A 25,042-nucleotide genomic window follows, 5' to 3' on the forward strand; every position below is an offset into this window, starting at 1 on the left:
AACTCCAGTTGAGGGGGTGGAAGATGCCTGTGCGTGGATTTTTTAAACGTGTGGTGACCGTTGCCCATCAGCCACCACACGGACTCGAGAGAGCTAGGCCTTTATCCAGTGGCAAGGGTTAACCAAGATGACTGGAGACCTGCTCTGCTGCATGGACCTAGTGCACAACATATTGTAGTGTGGGCTGACCTGTGCAGCCCCGGGCCCTCTGCTCTTCTGGGCCCTGTACCTTCATTTGCTGCACCTCCGCCACAATCTCTCACCGCACCTTGTGCAAGACCTTCACTAGGCCTCAGTTACAATACTGTACCCTGTTTATATGATCATATATATATATATATAATCATCATCATCATAGGCAGTCCCTTGAAACCAGGATGACTTGCTTCAACGCCAAAAAAGGATGAGGTGTTTCAATGAAAGACCTAATATTCCAGGTCCTGAACTATATCCTGAAGGGTGGAAGGTGTCTGTGCGTGGATTTTTTTAACGTGTGGTGGCCATTGCACACCAGCCACCACATGAGCTAGACAGGGCTGGGTCTTGGTCCAGTGGCAAGGGTTATCCAAGACGACTGGAGACCTGCTCTGCTGCACAGACCTAGTGCGCACACATATCGCAGTGTGGGCTGGCCTATGCTGCCTCTGAGCCCCTAACTCACACCTCTCCTGGGCCACGATCACGTCGCTCCACAGTCTCTCGCCGCTCCTGTTGTATCTGCCCACGTTCCAATCACCGACCTGGACCTTGATGACATCACTCTTTGCTGCCATCGCCCTCCTGCACTCGAGCAGCAGGTCGGGGCCATAAAAGGAGCGGAGATGTGGCGGCCCGGAAGCAGCGTGGAGGCATGCTACTTCAGGGAGCAGAGCATTATTGGTACCTTGATTAACTGCTCCAGGACAGCAGAAGAAATCAAACCCAACCAATAACTAGCAGCTAAACAGGGCACATCATGGCAACAGGCAAGCATCAACAAACTTCATTCTGGGTGGCGAACAGGGATGGGTCTGTCTACAACCTCCTGAAGTCTGTTACTATTCTCCTCACTTTAGTACATTTCCATGTTTTGAGTCACTAACAAATGTTGAAATTATGCCCTGTATACCCAGGCCATTAATATAATGCTGAATATAATATATCTGCTAAATTGTTGTGACATGTGAAAATGCTGAATGTAACATCATGGAAATACTGGCAAGATTGTATGGAGAAGGGAACTGGCATTATTGGTACCTTGATAAACCTAACCAATAACTAGCAGCCAAACAGGACACATCATGGCAACAGGCAAGCATCAACTAACTTCATTCTGGGTGGAGAGCAAGGATGGGTCAAATGCGAGTTAACATTCTTGGTAATTCCTCTGAAGTCTTATTAGCAAAATTAAAGCCCATGGGATTAAAGGGACACTGGCAGTGTGGGCACACAATTGGCAAGGGACAGAAAGCAGAGAGTAATGGTGATTGGTTGTTTTTCAGACTGGAAGGTAGTATACAGTGGTGTCCCCAGGGATTGGTGTTGGGACCACTGCACTTTGATGTGTATATAATAACCTTTAACAACATACTGAACCGCCAGAAGCCCAACATAGTCATTTATCTCTATTTCCAGTTATCAGATGGCCAGTGTCAGTAAAGTGCATTGCCCCAAATATTTAACAGCAGTAGCACCATCGAAACTACTTCATTTTTATTCCGAGTCAAATTAAAAGGAATTTTGAAGTGTGGGAACTTACATAATTGTGCTCGGATATGTCTCAGTGCCTGCTCTATCAGATACAACTGTGGATGTATTCTCCTTCCCAACACTTGAATGGAGAATTTTGTGAATAGATATATATATTTATATGAAATTTCCACACTTCAAAATTGCTTCTAATTTGACAATCTAAAAGTTAGGTGGCTCTAATGACACTGGCTGTAATTCATGTGAGTGACTGGATAAGGAGTTAAATTACTTCATGTGTTCTGGGTGGTTTAATGTATAGTTTATTCAATACAACAGCTTGAATTTATATAACACTTTTAATGTAGTAAAACATCCCAAGATGCTTCATAAGGAGCTTAATTCTACAAAAATTGACACCGAGCTAAAGGAGATATTAGCACATGATTAAAAGTTTTGACAAAAAGGTAGTTTTTAAGGAGTGTTGGTGAGGGTTAGGGAAGGAATTCCAGAGCTTATATTCCAATAGTGGGGCAAAAGAAGTGTAGGATGCTCAAGAGAGCAGAGTTGGATAAATGCAGAGCTCCAGGAGGATTCTAGGGCTGGAGATTAGAAATAGAGAAGGCAAGGTCAAGGAATCATGCATCTCACTTAGTTGCACACCTCTCCTCTCCTTGAAAAAAACATTCTCGAAGATCTACCCAAGATCCTCCTCGAGATATTTTCACTGCTCTCCTCCCTCAGCATCGAGTGACTTCTTATCCTCAGTGGAAGTTAGGCCACAGTTGAAAGCACCTTGGGATGTTTTACTAGGTTATATAACTGCATTGTTGTTGGTGTAGAGCAGTAGACCAAGGTTCCATAGCTCTGTTCGTAGCCTAACAGCGGGGGAGGTTGCTGGAGTCACGTCCAGTAGTGCATAGATGTTGGTAGGAGCTGGAGGGAATGGTTAGCTTTGCTAATTAGCTAGAGGAAGTTTTGGCTCAGCCAGATCTTAGTGTCAGACCCCACAACCATTCTTTTTAAACCAGATGTACTATTTCAAATGAATTTCTTAAGTTATTTGTTGAATTTTGTAACTGTTGCGTATGCAATAACTCAATAGGCTTAGTATCGTGAACTCAATCAGGTGCGACCTGACTCTACTTTATTAGCTCTCAAAGTGAGGATTAAACATGGAGGCTTGCTTTATATACAAGGGCTGCATGTGTGTGTCTGTGGCCCAATCACCTCCGACGGTCACTCCCCCTGGTGGCAGGTAAACCCAGGCATACATACATTACAGTAACAGACTTCAAAATCAACACCAAGTGTTTTGCATGCCCCAAATTGTTATTCCTTGCTTAGAGCCAGACACTTGTGATTGTAGAATAAAATATAATGCCTGCAAGCTGCCAGATGAAAAATCCTAGTCATGAGAGAACTAAAGCTAATGTTAAAATCACAGAGGAGCAAGATTTAGAACGTTGGCCGACATCCTCCAACCTACCTACAGGGAGGGTGGAGGCCACGTTTTCACCACTGCAGTGTATGATGAGCTTGCTAGATCACAGAATCAGACCATGAGATACTGCTGCAGGAATGGAGGTTCGCTCCTAGAACTGTAATTAAATCTGCACACAATCTGATCATGTTTCTGCAGCATAGCTATCTCAAGTCTATATCTTTTCTAACTTTATAGCAATTAAATCAGAGCCTCACAGTTCAGATTTTATTAGGGCATTATGCTGGTGAGACTGCCATCAGATGGTCAAAATTAGCAACCGCAAGGTCATTACAAATTGTGAGGAACAGCAGTTCACAGGAAGGTTTTCATAACCCAAAACGTTGACTTATGTTCTCCCGACAATGCTGTCTGACCTGTTGAGCATTTCCAGTCTTTGTTTCAGATTTCTAGCATATGCAGCATTTTACCGTTCCCTCGCCCCAAATTAGAAATTGTGTCAGACTTCAGCTTTTATTAAAAGCTGTCTGTTCCAGCTTGAACTTTTCTCAACACTTTAGTTTTATGCCCACTCAACAGTTCAGCCTCCATCCCAACTTCTTTTTTCATGTTCACAGGAAACTGTGGGTTTCAACTGAAAGACCCAACCCTTGCCTCCTGTGCTCAGAAACATACACCTTGCTGTGAATGGGAGCAGTGTGTCGCAGGATCATACCAAGCTATGATCACACCAGAAATTGCACAGGCTGCCCACCTAGCATTCCTGACCTCTCAGATAAGCATAAAACAGCACACTGACCCTAGAAATACCACAGGCTGAGGTCTATTTTACACATTTATCTAAAATTTTGCAGGAAATCCTATAGGATCATTTTCAGACATAAATAGATCAAAAACCTCTGAAGCCGTACCCATCAATCTTCCTTCATTAATGCCACAATGATATTACATTCCATTCTGATAGGCCAGTGTTCACATCTTGCCCGGCTCTCTCACTCATACCTGTTCATTTTTTAGCCAATTATATAATTTATTCGCACATAAAGTAAAGTTTCTGTGTCCTGACTGATCCATAGAACAAACAATCTGACTGAACAGATAACCAGGCTCTAGTAAAGCTTCCATTTTACCTCGAGCTATTTCAAAATATTGAAAATACTTTGAAATAAAGATGGAAATTACCGTATTACTCACAGGATGAAAACTGCTTTTGCCATTGTCTCATTGTTAAATTTTGTTTAATGTTCAATTTGTTAGCATTCGTGAGGAATGTTTGTTTTCAAAAGGTGGTTAAAAAAGGCACAATACTCCTCCTCGGAAGCCAACATGAGCAAAGTCCATGCTTTCTAAATAACATTAGTCTGTCATCAGGAAGTTTGGCTTGCAAGCTAGAAATCGCTGCTCTAAATGCTCTTCTCTTGCAACACTATTGAACTGCATGAAGACCTTTTCAGTACATCATTTTCATAGAATGATAGAATATTAGGTTTGGATGACACAATGGCTTACATCATTGTAATTTCCTCCGAAACCCAAGTTCAAACTGAGCCCAGTCTAATGCAATGGAAATCTCCCACTGGATGTAAGGGTTCCACTTTTAATATGAGTGTGACCAGTCTTAACTCAGTTGGCAGAGGGCATGGGTCCACAGCACAAAAGTATCCATATTTCAAGTAAATTAGGAATCTCACTAAAGGTCTCATAAGGGTGGTCTGTTGGAAAATTCACACTGGCGCAATGGGGTGGGGAGACTCTTAAAATTGAAACTATGGCACTTTGGAGAGGATTATTATGCTGTTCTTGATGCAAGAGTGCATGATTTTGACAATGCAGGGGCAGAAAAATAAAAAATTATACAACTCTCCACCATTGTTATCTCATTCTAATGAGCACAAGATTTTGCCAAAAACAGTTTCATAAAAACAAGAATCTGAATAGTCCAATATTCAGACAGAAGTTTCCTATTGAAAATCACCCTGCTTCAAGTCTTGCAAAAAAGGGAAGATTTCAATAAATAACTACATTGATTGTTCATCACTATTGGGAATAGTGGTTTTCTCCCCCTCGTCCTCTGTGGCTCATGCTGAGAGATAACGTCATGAGTACTGGTACCTGTGCTCTTTCTTCGTCTGTGAGCCTAGACAATTAGTGCCTGCAGACTATTTTGAGTGTGGAGCATCATAGCCGAGCCTCATCATGTCCTTATCTGATTTCCACAAGCACACTGATCATGAGATATTAATTAGATGCTGAAGCTCCCGCTGATTTTTCCCTCCCTAGTTAATTCTATTGCTCCAATTAGTGTGCTAGCTGAACTAACTCAGCACAGATCACAAATCAATTTTGGGACATTCCTGTTCAATGTGGCCCAGTTCCACTTTAGGCGATACATTCACTCATTGAGGCAGCAGAGCAGCTCAGTAGGAGCTATTATATTTAATGATTGATGACACATTTCTGTGTATAGGTTTATAGAAGCCAAACAGTTTCACACACTGTTAGTACAATTGCTATATTTCAGCTGGACAACATTGAAGTATTGTTCTTAAAGGGACAATGACTTGCATTACTGTTAAGTTTATTTCAGCTGGAGCACTAAGAATTCACAGAGATTTGTTAAATCTTATTGACAGGCTTGGTACACAGAGTGCAAATGTTAAAGGAGGACTGAATTAGTTACATTTTGTTGTAAAACGTTATTCAATTCTTAATGACCGCAGCTTAATTTCTTTGCATTAACCAGGTTCCGTCATCATTGGGCATGTTTTTTTTATTACAAAGTGAGTTTACTCAATATTATTTTATATTTACAAACCACATATAAATTATAAAGTCTCATTATTCTTAAAAAAATATGCATGCTTGATAATTTCAGCTAATTATGCAAAGATAAAATAGGCAATGATTTAGACACTTCATGCAAAAGATATTGCATGAATCTTTAAACCACTACGATGTTTACAGTGTGCTATAACATAAAACTAATCCCTTTCTTTGCTCGTTTGCTTCTCTGCAATCAACATGTTTGAAGGTGGCCTTCATGCTGCAGGGAAAGGCTCTGCTCTCCTTCACTTGCCCTTGTACTGTGAAAACAAGCAGTGCAAGATTCGGAGTGTGGCTTTGCTGTCCAGATTTACAATATCTGTGGGGAGAAGGGGAAAAAGAGTATTGTTTTATTATTTAATCACAAGATAAATACAAAGGTGGTCACTGAGCCGATCTTAGCTTTGCTCAAAAAGAAACTCATCAGCCAGTGGATCAGTGGGTAGCACTCTCGCCTCCGAGTCATTACGTTGTGGGTTCAAGTCCCACTCCAGAGACTTAAGCAGACAAATCTAGGCTGACACTCCAGTGCAGTGCTGAGGGAAGGCTGCACTGTTGGAGGTGCTGTCTTTCGGATATGTTAAGCCAAGGCCCCATCTGCAGATGGATGTAAAAGATTCCATGGTACTATTTTGAAGAAGAGCAGGGGAATTATCCCTGGTGTCCTGGCCAATATTTATCCCTCAATCAACATAACAAGAACAGGTTATCTGGTCATTATTACATTGCTGTGCTCAAATTGGCTGCCGCGTTTTCTACATTACAACAATGACTATACTCGAAAAAGTACTTTATTGGCTGTAAAGCACTTTGGGAGGTCCAGTGGTCGTGAAAGGCACTATATAAATGCAAGTCTTGCTTTCTTGAACATCGCAATCCCCCAATCAAATCATCCAGCCGACGCTACAGTTTTCACTTTCCCAACTCTACCTGAAGGTCTGTTCCATGTATTGATTATTTGTTGCATGAATAAACCTTTCCTGATATCTGACCCAAATTTGTTTTTCACCCATTTGTAACAATGCCCCCTTGTCATGTTATGGTTTGAACCAATGCTCCAGAGTTAACTGCTAAATACCAGATCTCTGTACAGTTGCCTTCATTCCCAGAGAAAGAGCCTCAGCTTCTCCAACGTACCTCATGGCTATATCCTCAGATTTTAAGGAACCAAACTTACAACTCTCCTCTGTATCACCTCCTGACCTGAATATTTCCCGTGTCTCACTGGCTAAAACTAGACACCGTACTCTAGGTGTGGACTGACCAGAGCACTATCCCATTTCACAGTGACTTGTAGACTATTGATTTAGCATTGTAGTCCAGCATTCTGTTTGCTTTGTTCATTGCTGCTCCACATTAGCCAGACATACTAAGTGAAAGTATAGTAACAAATCCTTCTCTCCTTCATGCAATCTTCCCTTTTCACTTATTGACTTCCATGAAATTGCCTTTAACTTTTATTTTCCCAATTTTCAGTGCCATACCATTTCCATTGTTTCCCCCAATTAATCTGCTTTATTGTGTTCAACTCTTGTCTTAAACTTTGTCTTGTGATTACTCAGCATACCTGACAGTACACACATCAGCTAGTGTTGCCAACTCTAGTTGGACTTATTCCTGGAGGTGTCATCACATGACCGTCTACCTCCAACTGCCCCGTCCCCACACTCCTGCCATTGGTCGCCCGACATGTCCACCCTTGGCGCGCCATTGGTCGCCTGACACATCCACCCTTGGCGCACCATTGGTCACCCAACACGTCCACCCTTGGCGCGCCACCTTCCCAAGTCAATTGGAAAGTGAATTGACTCTTCGTTATCCAATTGGATGATTCTTAACCATCAGTTAAACAGGCTTTTTTCCCCCAATGCCTGATTTTTTTAAAGCAGCTTTATTTTCTATTGCTGCTATGATTTTTCTCCAGGGTTGCTTGCAGCAGTCCCCTGGAGATTAGTCTTTAATTCCTGGAGATTCCAGGGCAATCCTGGTAGGTTGGCAACCCTAACATCAGCACTTGTGCCGAACATATATTCCTGTAGTCCAGAGCAATCCATTTAAGAAATAGAAACAGGACTGGTCCATTTGAGGTAAAGGGATGGAGGCCATAATTGTACCTTCCTTAGTGCCTTCTACAAGCACGCAAAAAATCTGCTCTTAGCTGTAGTTTAACAAAGTAGCGCACTGATGCACAGTGAAAAGTAAGTAATAGTTCCATATATTACTCAATTGTTCATGTATCTGGTTTTGTCCTTTATTCAGGTTTGCAAAGTCAGAACTTGATTTTGGTTGATACAAACACTGTTAATTAGTTTTAACAACAAAGATATCTAATATTGTCTGATCTCCTTGGTGTGTTACTGCCTTGTACTTGCACACTGCAGACTGTGGTATACAATAAAGCCAATTGGTCAGTAGTCCATGTACAGAACATAGATGTAAGAAGCAGGTTAATGGCCAGTGTCAATGCTAATCTGTTCCAACTGTTTCTCCTCTAATAATGTACTTGTCATTTCTAATTCCTGGGGACAGTGCTCAGTTTTAAATATACATTGTTTAAATCAAGGGATTATTTGCAAGCTTCAACTGGAATCATTTAGTTAATGTTATATCACCTTTAAATGAGTTATTGCATTTCCTCAGAACGGCAGTGACTTGTGGCATCAACCAAGTACAGGACTTTAGAATAAAGAGGGGGAATTACTAAAGCATTGAACAAGCACTGGAAGTTTGGGTTGGGAGTTTGTAAGATCGATACCTCACTATGATTCAGTTTACAATAAACCTTTGTAATTACCAATTTAGACCTGATGTTGCCATTACAGTACATAAGTGCTAAAAAATAGATGGTTGAAATGGGATTACTGAGGACCAATACCTTCTATATAAAGCCTTTCCTCCAGTTGATTCATTTTCATTCACGTAACTTCAAGAAGAATCAGACAAATATCTCCAGTTCCCCAATCAATAACAAAGTTTCCAATCTATGTTAACTAAGCCTCCAGTGGGAAAAACTACATTCTGCTGTTACGATCCAAGTAGCCCAATTCAAATAGATTCCAGTTTCTGGCAAGGCTAAAATTCATCGCGACAGCAACTCCGATAGAACTAAAATCAATGTGTGCGTGGCTGCTGTGAAATCTCCACATCAAACAGTCGAGGATCTCAAACTCGCAACAAGAAAGCAAGCATTGCAACAGCCACTCTACTGCACCATATTAATAATATTGAACTATCAGGTTTTAAAAAGTGAGAAAAGGGCCTCATTTTTCTAAATGTTCACTGACCTTCAGGATTGACTGGATACTTCAACAGTCCTCTCGCTTCAAGAAGCTCCAGTGCAAACGTGACATTGTGAAGCTGCAATCGAATAGAGCAGATGTTATAGTGTGTGTGTGTGTGCGCGCGCAGGGGAGGGGAAGATGTCAGGATTTCATTCAAGACCATGAAAAATAATCAAGTCAGGAGAAAAATTTAGATTAGATCCTAAATTTTGTTCCAGGCTTTTTGTAGAAATTACAGGTTTTTTCCCCCCCCTGAATTCAATTAAGCCCAACGAAGCAGAAGATCAGGGATTCAGATAAAGTTATCAGCTGCGAATGTGGCTGCCAACTTCAAACAGGCATTTTAGAACCTTCACATCACTTAAACCTCAAACTGCACAGATGAGCTGGGGAAGTCACATATTGAATTAAACAAAGATCTATGATAGAGAAATTTACAGTTCGATATAACGTCTAATTTACATGGTTTACACATGTGGTACCCGAGTAGCCTAACACAACACGTCAGCAAGCTGTGCTACAGTGTGATGGGAAGCAGCTTTGTACCCATGATTCGTCACAAGATAGCTGTTTATAGGAAGCGCTGAGCAGAAGGGTAAAGCTTCTGCTCAATTGGGAGGACAATTTACCGAGTGAATCGGCCCCACACTGCTCGGGTTCCCATCAGAAACCCGGCATACAAACCTGCAAGAAATTGTTTCCTTCTCTTTCCCTGGGGAGCTGCGAAACCATTGTGGCAGAGGGTTCGAGAGCGCAAAAAGACTAAAAAGGAGACATGTATGAGAGGGGGGATTTTAGAAAACTCACCTTTTCCTTCTGATCTGAGGGACTTATAAAATATTCACTCAGATTAATGAAATAGCCCTCCAGCTGCCCAATTAACAGAATCAGGATCACCCCGTTGGAAAACTGGTGAAAAATAATAATTGACAGAATCCAGTTAGGACAGACGATCAATTGGTCTATTTTCAGATAATTAACATGTAACTATTGTTTAGATGCAACAAAATTATGCTCTCAGGCAGTACTGGGCATTCCACAGGCTTTTGCCAGTAGAAACATAGAAACATAGAAAATAGGTACAGGGGTAGGCCATTCGGCCCTTCGAGCCTGCACCACCATTCAATAAGGTGGGAGTTCCTGGCGTTGATGAGGCCTATAAAGGCTCAGCGGCAGCGAGAGGCGGCGGCAGTCCGAGAGGCGGGAGTTCCTGGCGTTGGTGAGGCCTATAAAGGCTCAGTGGCGGCAGTCCGAGAGGCGGGAGTTCCTGGCGTTGGTGAGGCGTATAAAGGCCCAGCGGCAGCGAGAGGCGGCGGCAGTCCGAGAGGCGGGAGTTCCTGGCGTTGGTGAGGCCTATAAAGGCCCAGCGGCAGCGAGAGGTGGCAGCAGTCCGAGAGGCGGGAGTTCCTGGCGTTGGTGAGGCCTATAAAGGCTCAGCGGCAGCAGTCCGAGAGGTGGGAGTTCCTGGCGTTGGTGTGGCCTATAAAGGCTCAGCGGCAGCGAGAGGCGGCGGCAGTCCGAGAGGGGGGAGTTCCTGGCGTTGGTGAGCCTATAAAAGCCCAGCGGCAGCGAGAGGCGTACCTGTGCAGCTGCAGCGGGGAGAGAAGGCAAAAAAGTAGTAGAAAGAAATCAAAAGGTGACGTCACAGCCAAGGGGGTAAGTGATTGGCTGGTGATTGGTGAGTAGTTTTTCTTTTTTCTCTTCTATAACAGTGAGTAAACTTTAGCATTGTTGTTGCCTATCTAATGGTTAAGTCATGGCAGGACAGCTCGGTCACGTGTTATGCTCCTCCTGTACCATGTGGGAACTCAGGGACGACACCAGTGTTCCTGACGACTATGTGTGCGGGAAGTGTATCCTCCTCCAGCTCCTGACGGACCGCGTTGCGGAGTTGGAGCTGAGGGTGGATTCACTCTGGAGCATCCACGATGCTGAGAATGACGTGAGTAGCACATGTAGCGAGTTGGTCGTACCGCAGGGAAAGGGTCCACAGCCAGATAGGGAATGGAAGACCAACAGGAAGAGCAGTGCAAGGAAGGTAGTGCAGGGATCCCCTGTGGTCATCCCCCTGCAAAACAGATACACTGCTTTGGGTACTGTTGAGGGGGATGACTCATCAGGGGAGGGCAGCAGCAGCCAAGTTCATGGCACCGTGGCTGGCTCTGCTGCACAGGAGGGCAGGAAAAAGAGTGGGAGAGCGATAGTGATAGGGGATTCAATTGAAAGGGGAATAGATAGACGTTTCTGCGGCTGCAACCGAGACTCCAGGATGGTATGTTGCCTCCCTGGTGCAAGGGTCAAGGATGTCTCGGAGCGGGTGCAGGACATTCTAAAAAGGGAGGGAGATCAGCCAGTTGTCGTGGTGCACATTGGTACCAACGACATAGGTAAAAAAAGGGATGAGGTCCTACAAAATGAATTTAAGGAGCTAAATTAAAAAGTAGGACCTCAAAAGTAGTAATCTCGGGATTGCTACCAGTGCCATGTGCTAGTCAGAGTAGGAATCACAGGATTGCGCAGCTGAATACGTGGCTTGAGCAGTGGTGCAGGAGGGAGGGATTCAAATTCCTGGGGCATTGGAACCGGTTCTGGGGGAGGTGGGACCAGTACAAACCGGACGGTCTGCACCTGGGCAGGACCGGAACTAATGTCCGAGGGGGAGTGTTTGCTAGTGCTGTTGGGGAGGAGTTAAACTAATATGGCAGGGGGATGGGAACCAATGCAGGGAGACAGAGGGAAACAAAAAGGAGACAAAAGCAAAAGACAGAAAGGAGATGAGGAAAAGTGGAGGGCAGAGAAACCCAAGGCAAAGAACAAAAAGGGCCATTGTACAGCAAAATTCTAAAAGGACAAAGGGTGTTAAAAAAACAAGCCTGAAGGCTTTGTGTCTTAATGCAAGGAGTATCCGCAATAAGGTGGATGAATTAACTGTGCAAATAGATGTTAACAAATATGATGTGATTGGGATTATGGAGACGTGGCTCCAGGATGATCAGGGCTGGGAACTCAAAATCCAGGGGTATTCAACATTCAGGAAGGAGAGAATAAAAGGAAAAGGAGGTGGGGTAGCATTGCTGGTTAAGGAGGAGATTAAGGCAATAGTTAGGAAGGACATTAGCTTGGATGATGTGGAATCTATATGGTAGAGCTGCAGAACACCAAAAGGCAAAAAATGTTAGTGGGAGTTGTGTACAGACCTCCAAACAGTAGTAGTGATGTTGGGGAGGGCATCAAACAGGAAATTAGGGGTGCATACAATAAAGGTGCAGCAGTTATAATGGGTGACTTTAATATGCACATAGATTGGGCTAACCAAACTGGAAGCAATACGGTGGAGGAGGATTTCCTGGAGTGCATAAGGGATGGTTTTTTAGACCAATATGTCGAGGAACCAACTAGGGGGGAGGCCATCTTAGACTGGGTGTTGTGTAATGAGAGAGGATTAATTAGCAATCTCGTTGTGCGAGGCCCCTTGGGGAAGAGTGACCATAATATGGTGGAATTCTGCATTAGGATGGAGAATGAAACAGTTAATTCAGAGACCATGGTCCAGAACTTAAAGAAGGCTAACTTTGAAGGTATGAGGCGTGAATTGGCTAGGATAGATTGGCAAATGATACTTAAGGGGTTGACTGTGGATGGGCAATGGCAGACATCATTTAGAGACCGCATGGATGAACTACAACAATTGTACATTCCTGTCTGGCGTAAAAATAAAAAAGGGAAGGTGGCTCAACCGTGGCTATCAAGGGAAATCAGGGGTAGTAATAAAGCCAAGGAAGTGGCATACAAATTGGCCAGAAATAGCAGCGAACCCGGGGACTGGGAGAAATTCAGAACTCAGCAGGGGAGGACAAAGGGTTTGATTAGGGCAGGGAAAATGAAGTACGAGAAGAAGCTTGCAGGGAACATTAAGACAGATTGCAAAAGTTTCTACAGATATGTAAAGAGAAAAAGGTTAGTAAAGACAAACGTAGGTCCCCTGCAGTCAGAATCAGGGGAAGTCATAACGTGGAACAAAGAAATGGCGGACCAATTGAACAAGTACTTTGGTTCGGTATTCACTAAGGAGGACACAAACAACCTTCCGGATATAAAAGGGGCCGGAGGGTCTAGTAAGGAGGAGGAACTGAGGGAAATCCTTATTAGTCGAGAAATTGTGTTGGGGAAATTGATGGGATTGAAGGCCGATAAATCCCCAGGGCCTGATGGACTGCATCCCAGAGTACTTAAGGAGGTGGCCTTGGAAATAGTGGATGCATTGACAGTCATTTTCCAACATTCCATTGACTCTGGATCAGTTCCTATGGAGTGGAGGGTAGCCAATGTAACCCCACTTTTTAAAAAAGGAGGGAGAGGGATAACAGGGAATTATAGACCGGTCAGCCTGACATCGGCAATGGGTAAAATGATGGAATCAATTATTAAGGATGTCATAGCAGTGCATTTGGAAAGAGGTGACATGATAGGTCCAAGTCAGCATGGATTTGTGAAAGGGAAATCATGCTTGACAAATCTTATGGAATTTTTTGAGGATGTTTCTAGTAGAGTGGACAAGGGAGAACCAGTTGATGTGGTATATGTGGACTTTCAGAAGGCTTTCGACAAGGTCCCACACAAGAGATTAATGTGCAAAGTTAAAGCACATGGGATTGGGGGTAGTGTGCTGACATGGATTGAGAACTGGTTGTCAGACAGGAAGCAAAGAGTAGGAGTAAATGGGTACTTTTCAGAATGGCAGGCAGTGACTAGTGGGGTACCGCAAGGTTCTGTGCTGGGGCCCCAGCTGTTTACACTGCACATTAATGATTTAGACGAGGGGATTAAATGTAATATCTCCAAATTTGCGGATGACACTAAGTTGGGTGGCAGTGTGAGCTGCGAGGAGGATGCTGTGAGGCTGCAGAGCGACTTGGATAGGTTAAGTGAGTGGGCAAATGCATGGCAGATGAAGTATAATGTGGATAAATGTGAGGTTATCCACTTTGGTGGTAAAAACAGAGAGACAGACTATTATCTGAATGGTGACAGATTAGGAAAAGGGGAGGTGCAAAGAGACCTGGGTGTCATGGTACATCAGTCATTGAAGGTTGGCATGCAGGTACAGCAGGCGGTTAAGAAAGCAAATGGCATGTTGGCCTTCATAGCGAGGGGATTTGAGTACAGGGGCAGGGAGGTGTTGCTACAGTTGTACAGGGCCTTGGTGAGGCCACACCTGGAGTATTGTGTACAGTTTTGGTCTCCTAACCTGAGGAAGGACATTCTTGCTATTGAGGGAGTGCAGCGAAGGTTCACCAGACTGATTCCCGGGATGGCGGGACTGACATATCAAGAAAGACTGGATCAACTGGGCTTGTATTCACTGGAGTTCAGAAGAATGAGAGGGGACCTCATAGAAACGTTTGAAATTCTGACGGGGTTAGACAGGTTAGATGCAGGAAGAATGTTCCCAATGTTGGGGAAGTCCAGAACCAGGGGACACAGTCTAAGGATAAGGGGTAAGCCATTTATGACCGAGATGAGGAGGAACTTCTTCACCCAGAGAGTGGTGAACCTGTGGAATTCTCTACCACAGAAAGTTGTTGAGGCCAATTCACTAAATATATTCAAAAAGGAGTTAGATGAAGTCCTTACTACTCGGGGGATCAAGAGGTATGGCGAGAAAGCAGGAATGGGGTACTGAAGTTGCATGTTCAGCCATGAACTCATTGAATGGCGGTGCAGGCTATAAGGGCCGAATGGCCTACTCCTGCACCTATTTTCTATGTTTCTATGTTTCTATGATCATGGCTGATCATTCACCTCAGTACCTCTTTCCCGCTTTCTCTCCATACCCCTTGATCCCTTTAGCCGTAAGGGCTATATCTAACTCCCTCTTGAATATATCCAATGAACTGGCATCAACAACTCTCTGCGGCAGGGAATTCCACAGGTTAACAACTCTCTGAGTGAAGAAGTTCCTCCTCATCTCAGTCCTAAATGGCCTACCCCTTACTCTAAGACAGTGTCCCCTGGTTCTGGACTTCCCCAACATCGGGAACATTTTTCCCGCATCTAACCTGTCCAGTCCCGTCAGAATCTTATACGTTTCTATGAGATCCCCTCTAATCCTTCTAAACTCCAGTGTATAAAGGCCCAGTTGATCCAGTCTCTCCTCATAAGTCAGTCCAGCCATTCCTGGAATCAGTCTGGTGAACCTTCGCTGCACTCCCTCAATTGCTTCCTCAGATTAGACCACCAAAACTGAACACAATATTCTCCAGGTGAGGCCTCACCAAGGCCCTGTACAATTGCAGTAAGACCTCCCTGCTCCTGTACTCAAATCCCCTAGCTATGAAGGCCAACATGCCATTTGCCTTCTTCACCGCCTGCTGCACCTGCATGCCAACTTTCAATGACTGATGAACCATGACACCCAGGTCTCGTTGCACCTCCCCATTTTCCTAATCTGCCACCATTCAGATCATACTCTGCCCTCGTGTTTCTGCCACCAAAGTGGATAACTTCACATTTATCCACATTATACTGCATCTGCCATGCATTTGCCCACTCACCCAACCTGTCCAAATCACCCTGCAGCCTCTTAGCATCCTCCTCACAGCTCACACCACCACCCAGTTTACTGTCATCTGCAAACTTGGAGATATTACACTCAATTCCTTCATCCAAATCATTAATGTATATTGTAAAGAGCTGAGGTCCCAGCACTGAGCCTTGTGGCACTCCACTCGTCACTGCCTCCCATTCTAAAAAGGACCCGTTTATCCCGACTCTCTGCTTCCTGTCTGCCAACCAATTCTCTATCCACGCCAGTACATGACCCCCAATACCATGTGCTTTGATTTTACACACCAATCTCTTATGTGGGACCTTGTCAAATGCCTTTTGAAAGTCCAAATACACCACATCCACTGGTTCTCCCTTGTCCATTCTACTCGTTACATCCTCAAAAAATTCCAGAAGATTAGTCAAGCATGATTTCCCTTTCACAAATCCATGCTGACTTGGACCGATCCTGTCACTGCTCTCCAAATACGCTGCTATTTCATCCTTAATAATTGACTCCAGCATTTTCCCCACTACTGAGGTCAGACTAACCGGTCTATAATTACCCATTTTCTCTCTCCCTCCTTTTTTAAAAAGTGGTGTTACATTTGCTATCCTCCAGTCCATAGGAACTGATCCAGAGTCGATAGACTGTTGGAAAATGATCACCAATGCATCCACTATTTCTAGGGCCACCTCCTTAAGTACTCTGGGATGCAGACTATCAGGCCCCGGGGGTATTGACTAAAGCATGGTATTAGTCACAATGTATGAGAGAGTAAAATAAGAAATTAAACTATATTCAAAATATTTATCTGCTGAAACTAGTCACTCCGTAAACTTGATGATCTTGCAGACGTCATTATTCTGTCATGTTAAAACTTTTTTTTTTTTACTTCCAAGCATCAGCGGCTTGTTGTGTGGATGCAGCTGGCAGGTTAGCTGCACACTGGGAGGATGCAGTAACCACACAGTTAATGGTTACAGATCACACAGTACTGTCCGCACCTCGCTCCAGATGCACAATTTCTATCTTCCTCAGTGTGTTTTTCCCAAACCTGATGGTGCTAATTCAAGCTGGGTTCTGATTCTAAAGGTGCTCAATGTCACAACCCTTGGGCATTCAATCACTTGGCCGCTTGTTGCGTGTGAGCTTGGACAGTGATTTTTTGACAGGGTATTAAACTAAGGGAGCATCAGAGCCAAGCATGCTGCTGTCCTCACACAACATACACACACAAGTACTCACTGAACTGTAGAATCCTATTAGCTTTTTCCCACTCTAACTCAGGGCACCGAGGCCTATTGCAGCATTCCGACCACAGCGCTATAAAATCAGTTGACTCAGCACCTGCCTGGACTGTATGGCTCAATTCCACACTGGTTGGAGCTGTTGCCCACAGAGGCATCAGGGGATCAGTGTTTAGGTAGGCTGCTTCTATTCACAAAGAGAAGATAGTGGTGTAATAATATGATTTTCACAAGCGAAGCCTTCCATATAACTCATAGTGAAACTTCTCAACAGATTTAATGGAAGCCATAGCCCATACATTATATATTTTTACTGTGTGGTGTTGCCTTTGAGTCAGAAGGTTATGGATTCAAGTCCCACTTGGGACTGGAGCACATCATTCACTGCAGTACTGGGGGACTGCTACATTTTCGGACGTGAAGTCTTTCGGATGAGATGTTAAACTGAGGCCTCAATCTGCCCTCTCAGGTGGATGTAAAAGATCCTATGGCACCATTTAGAAACATAGAAAATAGGTGCAGGAGTAGGCCATTCAGCCCTTCGAGCCTGCACCACCATTCAATAAGATCATGGCTGATCATTCACCTCAGTACCCTTTTCCTGCTTTCTCTCCATACCCCTCGATTCCTTTAGACATAAGGGCCACATCTAACTCTCTCGTGAATATATCCAATAAACTGACATCAACAACTCTCTGCGGTAGGGAATTCCACAGGTTAACAACTCTCTGTGAAGAAGTTTCTCCTCATTTCAGTCCTAAATGGCTTACCCCTTCAAAGAAGAGCAGGGGAGTTCTCCCCAATGTCCTGGCTAATATTTATGCTGCCACCATCATTAAAAAAAAATGATTTGGTCATTATCTCTGTTGTGTAGGCAATAACTGTTAGACTGAGTACTGTTTAACTCCATGAGGTATGACCTGGGCTCTGCTTTATTAAGGCTCAAAGTGATTAATATACAAAATGATTGGCCTTTTATACTTGGGCTGCACACACATCTAGTGGCTAGTGATCCCAAAAGTACATACATGACAATACCCCCCAATGAGATATTAACACAGTATTTTACAAATTGAGATGGTCCGGTGTTTTACGCTCCCGGGTTGACCGTCACAGTTCAGAGTCTGTTGTGACTGGTGGCTGACCTGCTGGGAGTGGCAATGGCCATGTCAGGGATTGAAAGTCCATTTTCATTCAACATGTCAGTGATTGAAAGTTCCAATTCACTGATGACCACTGAATCCTCTGACGACTGGGGATAAGTTGGTTGGTCGTCAATTGTCTCTTCCTCCGACTGTTCCAGTTTCGTCTGTGTGCCGCAGCTTTGTCTGATCCATATGTTTCCTGAATGTTTGCCCATTTTTGAGCTTGAAAAATACTCTGTTGCCCTCCTTGGCCACAACAGCAGCAGCGATCCACTTTGGACCCTGACCATAATTAAGAACATATTCAGGATCATTTACAGAAATATCGCGTGACACAGCTGTGCGATCGTGATACTCTTGCTGACTTTGTCTTCTATGTTCAACATGATTATTCAAGTCAGGGTGTACAAGAGATAGCTTGATCTTAAGACCTCTCTTCATCATTAGTTTGGCAGGCGAAACCCCAGTAAACGTGTGGTCTTGTCCTGTAACTAAGCAGTATGCATGACAGGCGGGTCGGCAGTGACCCTTGGGTTACTCATTTCATACTCTGCTTTATGATTTGGACAGCACGTTCTGCTTGCCCATTGGATGCAGGTTTGAACGGTGCTGACCTTACATGTTTGCTACCATTGAGTTTCATGAACTCCTGACTGGGATCCGTTGTCGCTAACAACGATGTCAGGCAGACCATGTGTCGCCAACATGACAATGAGATTCTCAATGGTAGCTGTGGATGTGCTGGATGATATGATTATATACTCTATCCACTTTGAATATGCATCCACCACAACTAAAATCATCTTCCCCAGAAAGGGACCTGCAAAGTCGATGTGGATCCTGGACCATGGTTTGGACGGCCATGACCACAGACTCAGCGGTGATTCCGCTGGTGCTTTGCTAAGCTGCATGCAAGTGTTGCACTGATGCATACATGATTCCAGCTCAGAGTCGATTCCCGGCCACCATACATGAGACCTGGTGATGGCTTTCAACATTACAATGCCTGGATGTGTGTTATGTAGCTCACGTACAAATTTCTCTCTCCCTTTCTTGGGCATAACACGATTGCCCCACAGTATACAATCCAACTGAATAGACAGTTCACCTTTGCGACGAATGTGAAGTTTGGTTTCCTCGCACATTTGCTTGGGTATGGCAGACCAATCACCTTTGAGGATGCAACTCTTCACCACCGATAAAATCGGGTCCTGGCTGGTCCAGGGTCTTAACTTGTTGAGCCGTGACAGGGGTTCCTTCACTCTCAAAAGCATCCATAACTAATAATAGGTCCGCCGGTTGTGGGCAACGGCAAACGGCTCAAAGAATCGGCACAATTCTCGGTGCCAGGTCTATGGCGAATGACATAATCATAAGCGGATAATGTAAGCGCCCACCTCTGGATGTGGGATGAAGCATTGGTATTGATACCTTTGTTTTCAGAGAACAGTGAAATGAGCGGCTTGTGATCTGTCTCCAGTTCAAACCGAAGACCAGAAGGTACTGATGCATCTTTTTAACCCCATACACACAGGCCAGTGCTTCTTTCTCTACCATGCTGTAGGCTCTTTCCGCTTTAGACAAACTTTTTGAAGCATACGCGACTGGTTGAAGTTTACCTGACTCATTAGCTTGTTGGAGTACGCAACCAATTCCATATGCCAAAGCATCACAGGCCAATACTAAATGTTTACATGGGTCATAATATGCCAGCAGCTTGTTAGAGCAAAGCAGATTAGTGGTTTTCTCAAAAGCTCTGTCTTGAGACGCACCCCACACCCAATTGTTGCCTTTTCTTAACAGCATGTGCAGTGGTTCTAATAAGGTGCTCAATTTAGGTAGGAAGTTACCGAAGTAGTTGAGTAGACCAAGGAACGAATACAGCTCCATCACATTCTGCAGCTTGGGTGCATTTTTGATGGCCTTGGTTTTCGAGTCCGTGGGCCTGATGCCATCAGCAGCAATTTTCCTTCCCAGGAATTCGACCTCTGGTGCCTTGAAGATGCACTTCGAGCATTTCAGTCCATGTCCTACTTTGTCCAGATGATGCAGAACTTCTTACAGGTTGTTTAGATGTTCCTCGGAGTCACGACCTGTGGTCAGGATGTCATCTTGGAACACGACGGTTCTAGGAACTTCAGTAGACTCTCCATATTCCTCTGAAATATTGCTGCAGCCGAGCGAATTCCAAAAGGGTACCTGTGATAAATAAACAGTCTCTTCGACGTCTCGACCAGCTTGTGTGTCATATAGGCCAACGTCAAGTCCAGTTTGGTGAATGACTTCCCCCATTGCAAACATGTCATCAGCCTTCAGTAACGGGTACTGATCCTGTTTCAAAACCCTTGTAGTCTCTCCACAGATTCTGACTGTGCCATCACTTTTCAGCACAGGAACAATGGGGCTGGCCTATTCATTAAATTTAACCGGTGATATGATCCTTTCACAGTGGAGTCGGTCCAGTTCGATTTCGACTTTCTCCCTCATCATATACAGAATTGCTCGAGCTTTATGATGGACGGGTCTTGCATCAGAGTCCACGTGGATCTGCACCTTGGCTCCCGTGAAGTTGCCGATGCTTGGTTTGAACAGCGAGGAGAACTTACTCCGTACTTCGGCACATGTATCTTTCTCAATGACAACGCCTTGATGTCGATCCAATCGCATCTGATTTTTTTCAAGCCAGTTCCTGTTGAACAGCGTTGGGCCATTGCCTGGGACAATCCATAGCGGTAACTCATGAACCACACCGTCATAGGACACTTTAATTGTGGCACTGCCAATCACCGTTATGAGTTCTTTGGTGTACGTGCGCAACTTGGCATTGACTGGACTCAGCCTGGACTTCACAGCCTTAGTATCCCCCACAGCTTGTCGGATGCCCTCTGGCTCATTATCGATTGACTCGCTCCAGTGTCCAGTTCCATCGATACCGGCACCTCATTAAATTTCACGTTGATCATTATCGGTTTGTTCTTAGTTAGGAACGAGTACAGTCCATACACTTCCTCCTCTGGTATCTCGGATTGCGTATCCGGATCCGCGCTAGTCTGGCCATCATTCTCCACATGGTGTGTCACAGCACGCTTGCTCATCTGCGGACACTTGCGCTGGAGATGCCCCACTCTCAGACAGCCTTTGCAACGATATTGCTTAAATCGGCACTGCTGGTGCCGGTGATTTCCTGCACAACATCAACATGGAGAAATCGGATGCATTCCCGCTGCCAGACTTTGAGCAGCCACAGGTTTCACGTACGCAGTCGGGTAGGCCCTGCCATGTGCCGCTCTGTCTAACACTGAATCAATCATATTTACAGTACTTGCCAAGTTTCAATTTGTCACTGATATGTGCTTTAGACTTCTATCCGTCGTCATGCATGACTAAGAGATCGTGATGGCCCTGTCCAAGTCCAAGGTCTCCACCGCCAGTAGTTTACGCAGGATCACCTCGTGGTTGATGCCGTTTACAAAGAAGTCCCGCAGCATGTCTGCCAACATAGCCCCAAATTTACACGGTTCCGCTAGACGTCTCAGGTCAGCAACGAATACCGCCGCATTCTGGCCCTCTGAGCGAACGTGCGTATAAAATCAGTATCTTGAGAAGATGATGCCTTCGTCTGGCTTAAGGTGGTCCTGTACCAGTGTACCCAATTCTTCATACGTCTTCTTTGTTGGACTTACAGGCAGGAGTAGATTTTTTATCAGACCATAAATTTTTGGACCGCAAACCGTGAGGAACACCGCCCAGCGCTGATCTGCATCGCCGACCTCCTCCATTTTGTTGGCCACGAAGAACTGGCTCAAACAGCTCACAAAGTCTGCCCAATCTTCTTCCACAATTCGCTCCAACAATCCAATTGTGCTCATTTTTGCATGCAAAGGTTCTTGTTGCCTCGTCGCCAAATGTTGTGTATGCAATAACTGTTAGACTGAGTACTGTTTAACTCCAAGAGGTATGATCTTGGCTCTGCTTTATTAAGGCCCAAATATACAAAATGGCTAGCCTTTTATACTTGGGCTGCACACACGTGCGTGCAGCCCAATGGCTTCCAATAGTGACTCCATCTAGTGGCTAGTGATCCCAAAAGTACATACACGACAATCTCATTGCTGTTTGTGGGAGCTTGCTATGCGCAAATTGTTTTAATGTAGGAAAAGCGGCAGCCAATGATTGCACTTCAAAAGTACGTCAATAGCTGCACAACACTTTGGAAAGTCCCAAGGTCATGAAAGGCGCTATATAAATGAAAGTCTTTCTTTTTACTTTGTTTACATGTTTAAAAAAAAAAGGAGATTTTCATTTTTATAATCCTAAACATTCAGTTGGAATTTATTTCTGTTGCCACTTCAGAATAATACTGTCCACAATGAACCCTTCTGACATGTCTGCAAGCCTCTTCTCTGGTCACTGTACTCAGCTGCAGCTAATTATAAACCAACAGACAGTCCAGAAACCTCTGCTGCAATATAAAAGACCTAACTTTTGTTTGCAAAACCATTAAATATTTAATAGTGGCTTACAGATCTGGCGTGACAGGATAATATAAAAAGTACATATTTTTTAATGGTCTCAATAATATTCCAGCTCGTTCCAGCAAATGAACAGTGTCCCAAGGACTGAAACTGCCCACATAACTAACAAGTGACAAATCCATTTTTGGGTTGTGCTCAGCCTGTCGAGTGAAGATACACCATAAATAGACTGAGTTGTGGGTGAGCTGTAATGGAGAACATCTGAAATGGTTTTCCAACTTGAAAAACTGAATTTCAATAAGTTCCTTTTGAAAATCAGTTGAAACTTCTTTAAGGAACAATTTTGACAATGCAAAGTTACATCTTCAGAAGTGCAGTTGTTATTTTATTCACAAAGATTACTGAGTTTTGGGATCAGTGAGCTTGACCTGCCCATTGCTCTCCGTCACTAAACAGGCAGTTCTATAGACAGCCCAGGTCTTTACTGGACACACTCATCCCACAAAGCAGAAGTTCAATGTATATGCTGCCGTGTGTGCTTCCCCTTCAAAATGGCAACCTACTTTTACATTGAATGTATTATGATCTATAGCAAAAACCTTAGATTTTACACATATTTGGCTATGAATGGGTGAACAATCTAGCCCAGGGTATTTAAAAAAAAATATGGATGCGCTTATTTGTACTGCAAAAATGGCCACCATGCTCCACCCTTTGTCTATGATTGGTCCCCTTGGGGAATAAGCCACACCCTGAAGTTTTACAGGAATGTGCAACTGGAACTGCCCATCCCAAAGTCTCACTTACTTTGCAATTGTAACTCGATCCACTTTGACTTCCTGAAGCAACAGAGGACAGAGCTCCCCAGAAGACAGCAAGGGCCAGCCAAAGTGCCTTACCCCAAGTCCAGGTGCATGCCTCCCCCAGCCGAAGTGCCTTACCCCAATCCAAGTGTATCCCTCCCCAGCCAAAGTGCCTTACCCCACCGCAAGTGCATCCTCCCCCCTCCCTCCCCTCCCTACCATAGATTGGACAGGCATTGTTTACGGATTGTTAACTGGTTTATTGGGTATGAAGTGAATAGTGGCAGTGTCTTGGGGGCCAAGTTTCGGCCTGAGTTGCTCCTGTTTTTTTGGAGCAACTGGTTTAGAATGGAGTATCTTAGAAATTGCAATTCTCGGCATTTAGATTGCTCCAGTTCTAGTCAGTTAGAACAGTTTCAGTTTGGAACAGATTTTTTTTTCAAAAGGGGGCGTGTCTGGCCACTTACGCCCATTTTGAAAGTTTAGGCAGTGAAAACTTACTCCAAACTGACTTAGAATGGAGTAAGTGTAGATTTTTGTACGCTCAGAAAAACCTTGCCTACACTTAGAAAATCAGGCGTAGGTTACAAATCAGGCGTAGGGAATGGGGGGAGGGGGGGGGGGGTTTAAAGGGAAGTTTACAAACATTAAACACTTCAGTTTTACAAATAAATAGCCATCATCAATAATAAATGATAAATACATCAACAAATCAACCAATAAATCAATCAAAAAAAATTAATAAAAAATAAAATTTTTTTTTTAAATCAATCAATAAAAAAATTTCTACTCACTGACTGCAGCACCAGGAGCACTCCAACAGCGTGATGGGATGGGATGGGATTCTCCCCCCCCCCAGTGTGCCTCTCTCTCACTCTGTCTGTGTCAGTGTCTTTGTCTGTCAGTGTCTGTTTCTGACAGCGAGGGGAGGGGTGAGGGAGGCGAGGGGGGGGAGAAAGAGGAGGGGGGAGGAGAAAGAGGAGGGGGGGGAGGAGAAAGAGGAGGGGGGGAGAGAAAGAGAGGGGGGGGAGAGAAAGAGGAGGGGGGAGAAAAAGAGGAGGGGGGAGAAAAGAGGAGGGGGGAGAAAGAGGAGGGGGGAGAAAGAGGAGGGGGGAGAAAGAGGAGGGGGGAGAAAGAGAGGGGGGAGAAAGAGAGGGGGGAGAGAAAGAGAGGGGGGAGAGAAAGAGGAGGGGGGGAGAAAGAGGAGGGGGGGAGAAAGAGGAGGGGGAGAAAGAGGAGGGGGGAGAAAGAGGAGGGGGGAGAAAGAGGAGGGGGGGGAAAGAGGAGGGGGAAAAGAGGAGGGGGGGAAGAGGAGGGGGAAGAGGAGGGGGGGAAGAGGAGGGGGGAAGAGGAGGGGGGGAAGAGGAGGGGGGAAGAGGAGGGGGGAAGAGGAGGGGAGAGGAGGGAGGGGAGGGGGGAGGGGGGAGGAGGGGAGGGGGGAGGGGGGAGGAGGGAAGGGGGAGGGGGGAGGAGGGGAGGGGGGAGGGAGGAGGGAGGGAGGAGGGAGGGGGGGGGGAGGGGGGGGAGGGAGGAGGGGGGAGGGAGGAGGGGGGAGGGAGGAGGGAGGAGGGAGGAGGGAGGGGGAATACTCTCTATGATCTCTCCT

At 44.8% G+C, this 25,042-nt stretch overlaps 1 protein-coding gene across 3 annotated transcripts in view; it reads right to left on the reverse strand.

The window, feature by feature from the left end:
• Nucleotides 1–5,673: 5,673 nt before the first annotated feature.
• Nucleotides 5,674–25,042, reverse strand: part of parvg (parvin, gamma) — a 52,636-nt gene continuing 33,267 nt past the window's right edge. For 2 of the 3 annotated variants that reach the window (XM_070900560.1, XM_070900559.1), the window contains exons 12-14: nucleotides 10,024–10,125; nucleotides 9,220–9,292; nucleotides 5,674–6,254 (exon numbers count right to left, since the gene is read on the reverse strand). In XM_070900560.1, the coding sequence (XP_070756661.1) occupies nucleotides 6,181–6,254; nucleotides 9,220–9,292; nucleotides 10,024–10,125 (249 nt within the window). In that variant the 3' untranslated portion in view covers nucleotides 5,674–6,180. The remainder of the gene's footprint in view (nucleotides 6,255–9,219; nucleotides 9,293–10,023; nucleotides 10,126–25,042) is intronic. The other variant, XM_070900561.1, reaches the window with a different exon arrangement.

Source organism: Pristiophorus japonicus, chromosome 15, assembly GCF_044704955.1.
Source record: "Pristiophorus japonicus isolate sPriJap1 chromosome 15, sPriJap1.hap1, whole genome shotgun sequence".
NCBI lineage: Eukaryota > Metazoa > Chordata > Chondrichthyes > Pristiophoridae > Pristiophorus > Pristiophorus japonicus.